This window comes from Seriola dumerili, unplaced genomic scaffold, assembly GCF_002260705.1.
Source record: "Seriola dumerili isolate Sdu_G_001 unplaced genomic scaffold, Sdu_1.0 BDQW01000191.1, whole genome shotgun sequence".
Lineage (NCBI taxonomy): Eukaryota > Metazoa > Chordata > Actinopteri > Carangiformes > Carangidae > Seriola > Seriola dumerili.
Genome location: NW_019174446.1, coordinates 4,507,377 through 4,522,367, shown reverse-complemented (window position 1 = coordinate 4,522,367; position 14,991 = coordinate 4,507,377). Strand labels below are relative to the sequence as shown.

The following is a 14,991-nucleotide window of genomic DNA, read 5'->3' as shown; positions in this document are numbered from 1 at the left end:
TCCTTTTGAACTACAGTATGTGAACTGTTGGACAATAGTATTAGTATGCATAAGCGCAGCTCCGCAGATGGAGCTGCTGGACCAGAAAGAGCTAAGCGTGGGTTTGCCTCTGCATATGCGGTAGTTCAACACCTGAAAGAAATGTAGTTCCAAAGGAAAGAGCTGTTTGACGGCAAGATAAAGCGGTGCGAATATTCAAAATGTACACTTACATACTACTTACGTATACAAACTGATATTAGCTGTTCTCTGAGCATTTTTTTAAGTGGCTCAAATACATTTATTTGCTTGCCCCATCCGCAACAGCTCATCGCTCAACTTCCATGCGGGTGCTTCTGGCTGCTTCTCTAAACTGGCAGTGTGCTGATCCAAATCTATTGCAGTAATACACGGATTATAGATATCTTCCTCACTCAACTATCACTTTAAGTTATCAATAGAAAAAAGCCAAACAAATGTGATGCAGGTCAGCTTCCAGCCCCTCAAAGACGTCCTTTGTCCGCTGAACTATGTCGGTGAAACACAGATTTTTAATGTGAAACTGCTTTATTCAGCATGTCTAACGATTTTTATCCCCTGGTCTGTTTGTTGTGGAGAGGATGACACCTCTGCATATAATTTGAATCCCGGTAAAAAAAAAAACCTCCTGAACAAGGGACACTGAAGGAATCCAAACCAGGAGAAGCTTACAGCAATGATGGGTAAAACAACAACTCCCATGATCCCACGCTACACTTCACACAACGTCGCCCAACATTGTCTTTTGTTATTGTTTTGATTGAGAGACCCCTAGTGACAGAAATTACATACTGTTCGTATAAAGAATATAGATAAATGAACAGAGCCATGCTAGCCATTTCCCTCTGTTTCCAGTCTTCATGCTAAGCTAAGCTAATGGGCTGCTGGCCCCAGCTGCAGTACATATTTATCATACTGACACGTTGTCAGTATTCTAAAAGTTAACAATTGTGTCTCCCAAAAAGTCCAACTATTGCTTTAAAACCTTTTTCCAACTAAACTTTTGGAGATCCAGACAGTTTCTCTGAACCCACTGCACTTTTATCATGCACTGATGTGGATGCCTTCAGCGAATAACTCTGAAAGGACTTGCAAGTAAGTGATCTTACGTTTTAGAGCCCCCAAAAACATTGAGGTATTTCTTTCTTTGCAGCGTGGGCATTCTGATTTATATAAAATCTTACAGTGTGTGCATAGCGCCAGAAGCACTAAGAACTGATTATTTAGCCTTTACTTTACTGTGTATGTGTGTGTGCGCATCTCAGCCAGTCTTAACTGTCATCAGTCTGTCAAGGTAATGAACCCTACTTTACTGCAGCCTCCAACAGCTCTTTAAGGCATACTTCACACCACTGAAGAAATACACTCAGGTATTAGTTGTTCTGCCTGGATGGTCTGCTGGATGATGGGTGGGCGGGGATGTTATTAGGAGTATTCATCTACAAGGCTCCCCAAGCCATACTATACTGAAACTGACCACAAGACAACCCTATCATCCTCAAAGATTACCTGTCTCCTGCACTGTATATGAATGTTTTATCATAAAAGCTTTTCTTTTTTGCTAAGTGCCTCCTTGAGTGTTTGCTTTTAACTTTTGATTACTTTATGTCTTGTTGTGAAGAAGAAGAAGAAGAAAAAAAAAAAAAAAGCCTGGCCCATTTGAATATAATGGACTTAACGGGAAAGGTAGTCTCTGTTGCTTCATTGAGAGGATACAGCACGGTGGTGTAATCCACCACAGTGGGTGTGAAAAAGTTTTCACAAAGTGGTAATTTCAGTGCCTGGGGGCAAGCAGTTTTTATCAAGACGTTGTCAAAGTGGGCCAAGCAGGTGGAGAGAGTCAAGGGAGAAAACAGACATGACACAATCATATATATCAAACAGCATGGCCGGGTTTGTATAGGATCCATATGTTTCCGTCTGTGAGGAAATATAGGATATCATGCATTACGGTGTAAAAAGAGTCATTTAAACCCATTAAAAACAGCCCAGTTCAACTTATCTGTGTTTGATGTGGTGGATCACATCTCATTTGGCTCTTTTTTTTATATATGATAGCTGAGTTTCTCTTTTATAAAGCCTTGAGTCATTATAAGAAAAAATATTTTTCTCTCTTTTGGTCTAGACATTGAGGTTTCCAGCCCTTAGCCCCCCTCCCTTCCTCCTCTCGGTTTTACCAGACGTCGCGTTGTGAGAGGGGAATGGTCGATTGCATAACGGCAGGCGAGACTTGATCGTTCCTGGCCTTCTCACAAAATTCAATCATTCTCTGCATACTCCAATCCCATGACGGCCCATTAAAGAGTAGCACAGGCTAGGATTTCCCCTCATGTGTTTTAAATTGAAATTACGGTCACAAAGTCTGCCATATGCATGAATCGAGGAAGACAAGGAGCTTGGGGAAAAGGAGATATCAAAATAGTTGGACTGAAGGAGAGAAAGAGAGAGGCAGCAGAATGATAAGGAAGACCCCACTCCCCCACTTTCTTTCATTATGTTATTTGTGTCATCCTGCCACCCACATTCATATTGGGCTGTCTACCTGTCTGCATCTCAGTGCTTTCTGATTTGGACTTCATAACACTTAAAGGGCCCTGTTCGCATTTTTTATTACACAATTCTAGAAAAGCATATAAAAAATTGAGCTAGTCTTGAATGTTTCCCCATTCACAGATATAAAGCTATTGCTAAAATCATTCCAAACAAGTCTGTGGCATTTAAACTCAGCACACCATAAGTCATAGAAACTACAGGAAGAGATAAGAAGAAGAGGAGAAGCATGAGAGATGATGATGATGACCCCAGATGTTCTCTGAGGAACCACTGGGATCTGAATCAGACTCTGACTGGCCATGACTTCCTCATTCCTATTTGTCCCCGTAGACTGGAGGAAGGACAAATACACACACACACACACACACACACACACACACACACACACACACACAAACACCTACATGGATAAGACTTACTCTCTGATTTAGTGTGAGGCGGATATGATGCAGACGTGACTACAGTGACCTGGGCAAACACCCCAGAGACATGCATCACTCCCCCACCTTGAGCAATATTTATGTAGGCTACTTTTGGAAAAAGAAAAAACAGCATCAAGGCAGGATGAAAGATGGTAGAGAAGTTTATATTTATGCTCAGTGTTTCCATCAAATCGAGTGTAAAATCTTGTGTAAAAAAAAAAAAAAAAGAGCACGATAAAACTAAATCCTTTCTTATCGTCTCATTAAGCTAATGTGATTTGATCAAACAAATTTTGAGTTATTATTATTGCTGCAGATCAAAACTGTAGGAACATTCGAATCTTGAAGTGTGACTGCAGCTTATTGTGATGCTCTTCTAATCATACAGTGACATCTAGTGTTGGTTTCAGACACGTGCAGGCTACCAATATTAATGTATTATCTAATGACACATTATATAAAGACAGTGTGCATAGATTTGAACCAGTTCTTACTTTTTCAAGTAATTTCTGGAAAACAATTGAAAATGGGTATAAATGGGTGGTAAAGAAGTTTACTAATACACCACTATTCCATGATTGGTTGTTATGTATTGGAAATAAAGTATTTTAAATAAGTATTTGTTTTTTCAATGGCAAACTGGAGGAATATGTTGTCTTTTCAGACATTATAAAGCAAAACCTTTGAGTGTTCCCAGGAGCACAGTGGCCTCAATAGTTGTGAAATGGAGGAAATTTGGAACCACCAGGACTCTTCCTGGAGCTGGCCATCCTGCCAAACTCAGTCTGTGGTCTCGTGAAATGATCAAAACTACACTGCTCATCACTATGATGAAGCATGGTAGTGGCAGCATGATGAAATGGGGGGAGGGGGCTTCTCAGCGACAGGGAGACTTGTCAGAATTGAGGGACTGATGAATGCAGCCAAATACAGAGGTGCTTGAAGAAAGCCTGCACCAGAGTGCGTCCGTCCTGAGACTGGGGCGACAGTTCACCCTACAGCTCGACAATGACCCAGAGCATACAGAGCCCCTGAAGGTGGCAGTTTTTCTATCTATAATAGTTTTTTCTATCCAATCAGACCAAGCTTGAGATACTCTGACAGGAAGAACAGGATAAACTGCCCAAATCCAGGTCTGCAAAGCGTGTAGAGACTTTCCCAAGAAGGCTTTTTAATTGATGCTGAAAGGGGCTTCTACAATGTTCTGCAAAGCACTGAATTAAGGGTCTGAATACTTTTGTAAATGAGAGATTTCAGTTTTTGATGTTTAATGAATTTGGAAAGAAATTCTACAAACATGTTCTTATTTGTCATTATGGGTTATTAAGTATAGACTGATGGTAGTGTTATCCATTTAACATGAAATCCACACAATAAAGTGTGCACACATTGTGCTTTCTGGGGCCACTGTATGCAAATGTTGTAAGATGGAAACCCCATTAAACCTGTTTTACAGTCAGGTAAATCTATTTACATGAATGATTTAAAGACATTTGCATATGATACCTTTCATGTCACATGTATGTAATAGATAATAATAATAATAATAATGATAAATAATAGACTGTAACAGGATAATATATGTATATGTAGGAGATGAATAGATAACTGTCAGGGGAACGAGGGGACGGTTGGATTGTGTGGGGGATGAATTGTATGTTTTCTTTTTTGTCTCTTTTTCTGTGTTATCTGGGATCTTATATTTTCCTCCCTCTCCTCTATTGACATGTTTGTCAGCTGTTGTAGTTTGTGCTTGTGCTGCACATACCTTGCACCATGTAAAACCACCAGCTATGTGCTCAGGGATAGGTGGGAAGGATGATGGTTTTATCTATGATGGAAAATACCCTTTTGAAATTGAATTTTTTTTTCACATTTCACACATTCCCTGTAACATTTGCCAAAATAGTTGATGCTACCTTCAACGGTACTCCAACATTAAAGACAGGCTCATGCTGCCCCCCCCCACCCCCGTCCTCTCTCTATTCTTAAGCATAAAATATTTTGCCCCAGCTGGATTAGGATAAGGAGAATGTTTAAGAGAATTTGCAGAATAAAACACTCATTCAGGTAGCAATAAAAAGAAAAGTTTTATTTGGTATGGATATAACAGTTTCTCCACACTTGTCACATACAGAAAGCAAGTTATAACGTTAAACAAACCAAAAACTACAAATCTGTCCGTCTCAAATTAAGGCACATCTTAAAGCCAAAGGTATCACAGGTTCTTATAAAAGCAACATCACTCACATAATGGTAACAGTTCAAGTAAAATGGCTTTGACCTCTGAATTGAGAAGGAACTATAATATCCTCAGCAGTAACATACACTTTAGTTGGTCGTTTGTGGTCTGAGACATTGAGAATGTACAGTAGATGTCACTTCATCCCTGTCTAGAGTTCACTCCATAAGTCAAATAAATAGAGATATCTATGTAAAAGCAATGATTCATCATCTGACTCTCGTGAGAAGATGTACTAAATGTAAATCTGATGAGCAAAATGAATTCGGTGCCACTGAAATAAGTGCAATTTGAAGTTGAGTTTCGTACAGCAGTGTTTAACTTAAACATATTAACTTATCGTCTACATTGGACATTTAGTGTTGCAAGCATCACCTGACTTGAAAAGTCCATAGACACTGACCAACGGGAACATGGATACGGCGCCAACCATGGAGCCCAACTGCACTACTGCTCCACACCACACCAGGGCGCTGTGGCCCTCGTCCCGCAGAATCACCCCGATGATGACCTTCACATATGACAGCGACAGGACAAACAGGATCCAGGCCAGGACCTGCAGCACAGAAGAGGTGATTATTTATATATCTGAGCAAATCACAATTGACATCCAGTCCCTGTTACATGGATACCACTAAGATTGCAACATGTCCTGGTTTTACCTCAACATATCATCCAGCTCAGTGGCTTTCGATGTCGTGCCATCATGAACAGGCTGGAACAGGAGCTTTTCACTCCCAACAAAAGCGGAACCATAAGTTCCTCCTCTCTGGTTGAAGTGCTAGCAGTCAATAAATTCCCCTGCTGAGGTGTTTGACTGCAGTTATGGCATCATGATTATTGATACACCAAACCATTTTTTTTGTTTGTTTGTGTTGTGCATTAGTTTATGTTTGGTTGTAATTGTACATGTATGCTCCTCATTTCAGCAATTTTTTTATTGTTTACTGTAATTTAAGTTAAGCTAATCACATTTCTCTGTTTAGAGGTGTTGTGTAAATAAAGTTAGAATTATTAAGTTATTGATTGTGATAAAGAGAAATGGACTGTCAAAAGCTCTGAGGGATAAAAATCTCTCAGAGCTTTAGCCGAGCTAACTCAAACCCTGCTAACTTGCTATTAGGATTTTCCCCCTATGCTTTTTTCTAAATGATTTTTGGACATTTTTATGTTCACTATGATAGGGAAAGTGGGAGGGAGAGAGAGAGCAGCATGAGGTTTCCCTAGGCTGACAAGTTTCATTCCTGGCAGATACAGGCGGGGACAGTATGATGCAACCTTGTACAAGAGTGCTTGCCAATCTACATGTGAATGAACGCCTCTGTGACGGTAACTGAAATTTTCCTCAGGCAAAATTCACAACTTCATAAATATTGCACTAAGATGGTTTGACAGTATTGTCTTCATCAAGTCAGATGGGACTGAGTTGACATGCATTTATCTAAAAAACCAAGCAATGTGAACAGACAGGTGGGTTGTACTTTCTACTTTCATTCTTTTATAAGGTGTAGCATGAGCCTGATGTACAAGACAGAACGTGCGATCAAAAATTAACTTGTTTGCAGTATGTAATTTATTTCATAATCTAAACAGCTGTGTGTCAGAATGCGTTAGGAGAAAGGGTCTTACTATGATTACAGCTCCAGAAGCACTGTAGACCAGCAGGGGACAGGGACTAAGGGCAGCCATGGCCATGATGTAGGCTCCAAATCCAGTCCCAAACATGGTCAAGAAACCCATGAAGATGAGAGACCTGGAAGCAAAGTTTAATGCATGAATTAAACTGAGGATTTTCTGTTGCACACTGAACTACTTGGCTTCATAAAACACACAAATATGACAGTTTAAATGCATTCAGGGGACAGCTTTTAAGATGTGACCTCCACAAACTCTAGTGACCTGTAGGAGTTGCAGTAATGAGTAAATGTATCTCTTCTTTGTTATTGGAGGAGACTGAAAAAATCCTAGTCTTATTAGATTGAGCCTTTGTGTAAAGAGGTGGTTCCAGTATTCATTCTTACCTAATTGGCATAAACATGGCGATGAAGCAGGCCACTGGGTTAGCAACAGCACCCATGGTGGCAGCTAGATGGTAGGCCTGGTTACCATAAGGCAGACAGGAATAGGACTGCACTGATGGCAGCACCGCGTTAGTCAGAGCGTTGACCCAGGCCAGCACCAGGAAGATGAACACCACCTCGAGATTGCTGTACATCCCCGTCCCAAAGGAGCTCCTGGGTTCCCTCCTGACCGCCTCCAGGGGACTGATCATTGGCTTCTGCTCTGGTGTCTGAGCGTGCAGAGACAGTCCTTGTTCTCTCTTCCCCTGAGCAAGATCCCCACTGAAGTACAGGTCATTCTTCCTCTCCCGAGCCACAGCTGGGTGATGGTTGAGTAGGATGAAGGCTACCAGGGACACGACCATCATAGCACTAAGGAACACGAAGAAGACCTGGGCAGAGAACTTAGCCGGCTGGTAGATGGCTTGTAGCTCTGCACTGCTAACCCCAGTGAAATTATCAGCTGTTTTGTTGGCTAAACCAGCCAAAGTGGCATTCTGACAGTGGACTACACCAACACCTTGAATTAGAGCCACCAGTGCAGGCACCAGACCACTGAGTCCCTCACCTGCAAAGTACGTAGTGAGGTACTGTGGACGCAGTCGCATCATGAAAGGCAGAAAGGTAACAGAGGAGGTGCAGTCTACTACGGAGAGCAGGAAGCTTAACACCAGCAGGGGCACACTGTGCAAAGAGCCCCCTATTGTCACTGTGTGCCTCCAGAAGAAAGCCAGCAGGAATGTAGCAATGATCCCCAACACCACAATGCAGTAGATAACCGGCCGCTCGTCCAGCGCCCCAGGGCGGAAGCGGTGCATCAGGGTGATGAAGAGTGGACCTACGTTGGCCATCTGGATGAGGACTGTGAGGTATGAGGGCAGGTACCACCCCTCTGGGATGTAATTTACAATCAAGGGGAGCTCCACCCACATCCCATTGATGGCCACCCAGGAGCCCATACCAAACAGACACGCCAGCACGTGAGTGAGCAGCGACATGATGGAGGCAGGAATGAGGCAAATGAGGAAATGTAGATGTTGACTATCTGAAACACAGACACAACATGAGCCAGTTTGATTAGTAGATTGTAACACTTGAAGGATCCTTACAAAAAGAAAAATGTTTTTTTCATATGAAGCACAGTTCGGATGAAGGTTAGATTGGTATCGAAATACTGACTATGAGCCTATTAGATACAGCTCTATGATGGATATGTTATATTTACATTGTGTGTATTCTTTTCTTCTTTCTTATCTGAATTGGATGTAATGTAATGGCACTTTAGCTAAGTTTCCATCCATATGTAACACAAATTTTAACCAAATCTGTAAAAGAAAATGTTAATTAATGTGTGTTTTCATCTACTACTCTTATGTGATGTTTTTTTTTTAATTTCTGGTGCTTACACTCAGGTTTTTCAGATGGCATAAAACAGGTGGATGGAAATGCACTTATTGTTTGAGTGATGGCTCTTAGTGTTCTGTAATAGTATAAGAGCTGTTTTTATACTCTGAAGAGAGAGAAACAGTGAATATGTTTTACTAAATGCTTTGGGGTGAGATTAGTATTAGTAGAAGAAATTACTCAGTGGCAAAAACACTGAACAAAGCAGCTTAAGCCCAAACATGCAAGCAGCTCTGTGAGGCTGTAATTCAGGCACATTGGTTCCATCTGATCAAAAAGTATAGTAATAGTTATGTTTACAACCACCTTAGGTTAGCATGTTAGCATGCTAATGTTTGTTAATTAGCACAAAACACAAAGTGCTGCTGAAGCTGATGAGAATATCCTTAGTTTTGCAGTTGATTGGACAACATGATGACCTGATGATAGTACAAAATGGAGAGTTAAAGTTATAGTTATTGTAATTGTAATTCAACCTGAAGAGGACATCAATGTCACTTCAGCCTGGACCGACCATCCATAAAGTCATCCTTGTAGCATGGCTAAAAAGGACCAAAAGATACCCTGGAGATAATGTTTGGTAACTACATATCAGCATAAATAAAAACAGTTTCAGTAGATAAGCATACCACGAGTTAATGTTACATATTTGTATCGAGAACAAAAACATGTGCCCATGTGGCTGGGATTGACCTTCCCACTCTCTCCCTTCTCCCTGCCTCTAATCCTATCCTCCTTCATGTTCTCTCTGGCAAGGGATGCCTGACCTCTCACACACTGACACACTGCTCTCACAAAAACCATGTGGCTGTGACATAAATACATGAGCTATATGAAACGGAAATTATTATGAAGGTATAAAAATAACCTTCACCGCTTTCCAACTAAAACAGTACTACAACAACATGTGTAATGATATTTTGTTATTGAAACAAGTAAAAAGACTTTCCACTTCGTAAGAGGTACAAGAGGATTACATTATTCAAAATAACCAGAAGCTGACCATTAAAAACAATTAATAATCACAATTAAAAAGTAAAATATGTATCAAATAAAAAATAAAATAAAATCAATCATTTCAGCCACATTTAGAAACAAGGAAGCAGTGCTGATTGTGTAATGTGGTAAAACATGATGAAATTTCCTCATAACTGCCTCTAAATGTCCAATCTAAAACTGAACAATGATTTCTTTTCATCACATTACATAGACTGGGAAGCACATGGACTGAGGGATTTGAGCATTATGGTTCTAGGATAACCTGGCAAGCCAATAACCTCTTACTCCCCTCACACATCACTTCTGGGCTGTAAGGTGTCAGAATGCATCATCTTACCTTGTTCACCCAGCAAGGGAGAGACCTCTCTCCTGTTTCCTTTCAAAAATCTTTCACTGCATTGTGACCACGGTTTATTCTGTTATATATGTTTGAATGTGAATGCATGTCCTCCCCCTTCTCTCTTACACAAACCCAGACCACAAAGTAGCCACAGGCTTATACATTTGTCTTCCGTGTTTGATAGGGGAGGGACTGCACAGGCGCACATGTCCTCTGCCTCCATGATACTTTGATCGTCTTTCTATTGGAGGGTGGTTTCAAAATCACACAACCATGTGCTCTCTGTGCCTGGGAGCTAACCTATAGGAGGGAAGCGGGCTGAGGGGGAGGTGTCAGTGAGAGTAGCTCCTCCTGTTTCTTTTCCCTCCCCCAACCGGCATACGACCTTGTGGTCTGCCCTCATTTAAACACACAGGCTGTAGCGTGACAGAGTGAAGCCAGTTTTACAGCTTCACATAACAGTTGTGCACTAGTTATTGGAAATATCACACTGACTTTCCTTTTGTTCCCCTCTCCCTGCCTCAGTGTATTTAATATGGTGTAGAGAGACTCTATTGGATTCTTCCTGTACAAGCAGGTCTATCTTGTTGACCATTATTCAGCTGTAAAGACCAGTCTGTCAACTTCTGCAACACAGGCATGACATTGCAGTTTAGATTTCCAATTCAAATCAGTTACAGGGAAACATTTAGTAAGGTTGTTTTAACCGTTCTGAATATGCCAAATAAAAAAGCACTCCACACGTTACGTTCAGTGATTCACATTAGACACCGATTTATCATTAGTTAACCTTCCTCTTGTGTTCGGGTCGGCACCGACCCGTTTTTAGGTTTTAAATGCATAAAAGTACCACATAATTATGTTTATTGCCTCAAGTCTTCTTGACTTTGTCAGAATCCTCTCCCTCAACAAAATAAAATACTTTTTTTTTTTTTCACTAAATTTTAAAATTCTCTGGTTGAAATTATACCCTTTGTGTTGTTCGGGTCGGTTCTCGACCCAGAATATAAAAATAAGAGGCCATAAAGCAATAATAAAGCTCAAAACTAAAAGCATAAGTGCCACTGTCAGTCAACACCACTTGACAACCAGCACCTGTCCCAAAATGTGTCTTTAGGATTCCTGCAGAAAAAAACAAACAAAGCACCTAACTTGTCCATTGTCAGTAGAGAGTTGGAGTGGATTTACAACATACACCTGCAATTTGCACAATGATGAGAAGAAGAATTTACACTGAGCAAGTTCTTGACAGTTATCCATGATGATAATGAGAGGAGGTGACCACGAGCAGCACGAGTGATACAGATGAGCCAGTTTCTGAGGTGGAAGACGATGTGGAGTTATCATCCAGAAGATACAGACACATCTGAATGAGGTCTGATGAGGAGGTTACTGGTGTTTGAAACTTGCTCCAGCGGAAAGATTCAAGTCCAAAAATGGTTTGAGATCTTTTGGAGCTCACTACCTCATGATGTGCATGCAGGGCAGCTGCGCAAATTGTAATCAAGGAATCACAAGGTTTGCTGTGACGAGAGTCCGAGTGACATCAAGATCCTGTTTTGAACTATTTAATGCCATTGAGGTTATAAAAAAAGAATCATCATTTCTGTGACAAACATTGAAGGAAAAAAAGTCCATGGCGACAAGTGGAACGACAATTGCATGAGGAATACCTTGGATGCCATATTGTTTGTTTCTTCTTGGCTTGGAGTCGTTAACAGATCCTGCAATGAGGCCACTGATAGTCTTTGGGAGCGCATCAACGTGCAGAAATATTGTTTCCGTGGCAACACATGTCACTTCAGACCTTACAAAGTAATAGCAAGAGTCCTTCCCAGATTTGGACAACAAGAGATACCAGAGCAAGAAATGACAAAGCTTGCCCCATCAGGAGTGTCTGGAAAAATGGGTGCGGCTCCTTCCCCACTGATGTTCAACCAGGGCCAGACGGTGACAGTGGGATGAACGTCTTGTCCCTATTCCGAGAAAATGCCCCTTCCGGCAATACATGCCCAGTAAGGCCAGGGAAGTACGGCACAAAAATCCTCGTGGCAGCCTGTGATGCAAGAACTAGTTATGCCTGTGGAACTACGATTTACATGGGCAAAGCTGCAATATATATATATGGGTCGAATTGACGTAACACCAAGATGTTACAATAGTTAATAATATTAAAGTGAAAAATAAATAAAACAAATTATTCAAACATTGTGTTCTAGTACCCCCCCTAGTAAGAGTCAGAAAGACAACAACCTTGTTTATGTATATGATTCCTTGGAAGGTGAGTGTCTTTACCATTTTTTTAAAATAGAAAATCGAGGGATATAACTGACTCCAGAGGCCCACTACCAATAAATATTATTAATCAAGATTTTGTCGGCTGGACCAATCGAGAAAGCCCCTAACAGGTAAATCAAGAGATGAGAAATAAAACACTCTGTAGTGAGAGGAAAATAGTTTTTAGCTCTATTTCTCACACATCGATTAAAACACGGGTCAAACTGACCACGGGGTGAACATGACGCACAGTAACAGGAAAACGAAAACACAAGAAGGAGGGTTAAGGTATAGAGTGTTTTAAACATATTTTTAATGATATAAGGTGGTGATAGAGGTGCACTGACAAGTAGCCTACTCCCCTTGAGTACGCAAAGGCTGGGTCTCCACTGCTCTGTCTACCATGTAGCAGCACAGGATAAGCCGACCATTAGCCTGGCTGACAAGGCGTACACCATCTGCCTTTTCTGTGGTAGCATCATGGCTCTAGGGATGGAAGTGATGAAAATCTCAAAAACTATGTTTGTTGCCCTGCAATTTTGGCGAAACATTCATGATTCCCAGATGATGATGATGATGATGGTGATCTTATGATTTTTCCTTAAGTGCCACCATGAGGTTGACACAATTTGAGTGCAAAAATGTTGTTCTATTTGTACTATTGTCCCCCTGTTTGTGATCCTCTGTCTTCTTTATACAGCACCATCATCAGGTCAGAATTTTCCATTTTCAGCAGGTGATTCCTAATCTTACTAAACTGCACTGTTTTCGAGAGCCAGCAGATATCTTGAAGTTTTCTCACAATATAAACCAGACTGCTGCAAGTTCCCATGCGTCTGTGTTATTGTTGTTCGCAGTCTAAGCAGCCCCCTTTTTCAAGGCTGCCAACAACAAATAGGAGGTTTAGGATTAGGTTGAGAATGTAAGAACCATGTTATAGAGCAGATTTCTACAGAGCAGCACGTATTAAAATGATTATTTAGGGTTGTATTAAAAGATAGTTCTCCTCACATACTGCATGTTGACAAATTGTGACTTTGAAACACTTGAAATCCAATCATGCAATCACACAAATCAAACAAAATCAAATATCTGAATTTAAAGTTGTGTAAGAAAACTGCATACAAATGTCAAATTACACTTTTTTTTGTATCCTAGAATATATGATGATGAGAACACTTCTAAAGTAAAGCCCAAAGGCAGTGCAGTGGGAAATCTGCCAGAACCTTTAACCAGACTATTAAAAGTAAAATAATTTGGTGTTTAGTTGTGTTTCTAAAATCCTAAACTGGACCATTTCACAAATCTGTGACAAATTGCTTCATTATAAAATTACACACCTAAACTGTCTGAACTAATTTCAGCAGTTTAAATTACCTCTGTTTATCATTGTAAATGACGCAAGATACCACCTACCTGCTTATGGGAATGAAAGTGCAGAGTCAGTCCTGATGAAAGGTCACACAAGTGCAGTGGAAACTGAGCTGAGGGCTGCTCTCCTCTGATGTGTAAAAGCAGTGGCCTTCTGATGTTCCTGTCTGTGAAGTATGCATACACATTGACTTGAGTGCTTTGTACTTTACCAGTCTAGATCTGTGGATTTGTGTCATGTGACCACTGAGGGCTGAGCCAGGGGTCCAGTTTGGGAACCAAAACTTCTTGGCAGGAGTGGTGGGTGGAGGGAGGGAACAAGGACATAAAGAAGGAAGGAAGGAGAGAGGAAGGATGAAAGAAGGGGAAAATAAGGTGAAAGAAAAATTGTAGTACATGAACATGAAGGTTGCCCCCTTGGGTAGAGTTTGAATGAGGGCAGCTTAGCCAACCAGAAGATGACTTTGGACAGCTCTCTGTGATTTCTGAGTGGGTGTTTGGTTGGGGTCAGTCTGGCTTTTGTTCAGCACAAATTCCAGCTCAAATGAATGACCCCTGTTGGGCAGTAACTTCACTGGATGGTATTTCATTTGAGTGCCCTTGCACCCACTTCTGCTCTGACTGGTACTACATGTTCCCTCCCTGAGACATAACAACAAAGCTCTTTTTAGGCTTGTGGATGTGGGACTGAGGAAAACTGAAATGTTTTGTTGCTGCTTAATATAAATTAAATCTCTGTCCTTTCCTGTCCCAATATATTCTACCTATGCTGTTTGCAAATTGATCTCTGTATATCATGTTTAGCAAAGTGACTCAATATACACAGCCAGGTTGATTTTGTTAACTATTCCAGTGTCCTTCACATTACTAAACAAAACTACAAACCTACTGAAAAGTGCAATCTGCGAACATATCCAGTATATCTGCCACAACCACCCTGAAGCTGCTTTAAATCCTCACAGGTTGTTGTAATTGGTCACTTTTGATAAATGCTTTGTACTTCAATGTACTCTTTGCTACAGTTGTGACACAACAAAAAGTTAGACTGATTGTTTAGCATGTTCATCTTATTTTTTTTACTGACATTATTACAGTTGTTCTTATTATTTAGTAATTATTAAGTATGTGTTTTTGGCCAAAGAAAGACCTCACATGGTTTACAATAGGATAAACCTTGATGATATTGTGAGTGCTCTATCTTCCCATACTGCTCATGAATGCACCTGTGAGAGGGTCAGTGAATATAATGAAAGACAATCATATTAAATTTAATATGAGTGACAGATGAGAGAGAAACGCAAATAA

The 14,991-nt window shown here is 40.7% G+C and overlaps 1 protein-coding gene across 3 annotated transcripts; it reads right to left on the bottom strand.

The window, feature by feature from the left end:
• Positions 1-5,064: 5,064 nt before the first annotated feature.
• Positions 5,065-13,850, bottom strand: LOC111227886 (riboflavin transporter 2-like). Of its 3 annotated transcripts, XM_022753618.1 has the most exons (5): positions 10,036-10,206; positions 9,176-9,241; positions 7,257-8,340; positions 6,865-6,988; positions 5,065-5,791 (listed from the first exon to the last, which is right to left on the bottom strand). In XM_022753618.1, exons 2-5 carry the CDS (start codon positions 9,186-9,188, stop codon positions 5,579-5,581), a joined length of 1,434 nt encoding a protein of 477 aa, XP_022609339.1. In that variant the 5' UTR covers positions 9,189-9,241; positions 10,036-10,206; the 3' UTR covers positions 5,065-5,578. The 3 variants fall into 3 exon arrangements, with proteins under 3 accessions (XP_022609339.1, XP_022609341.1, XP_022609340.1); XM_022753620.1 differs by lacking the exons at positions 9,176-9,241; positions 10,036-10,206 and adding an exon at positions 13,732-13,850; XM_022753619.1 differs by lacking the exon at positions 9,176-9,241.
• Positions 13,851-14,991: the final 1,141 nt, after the last annotated feature.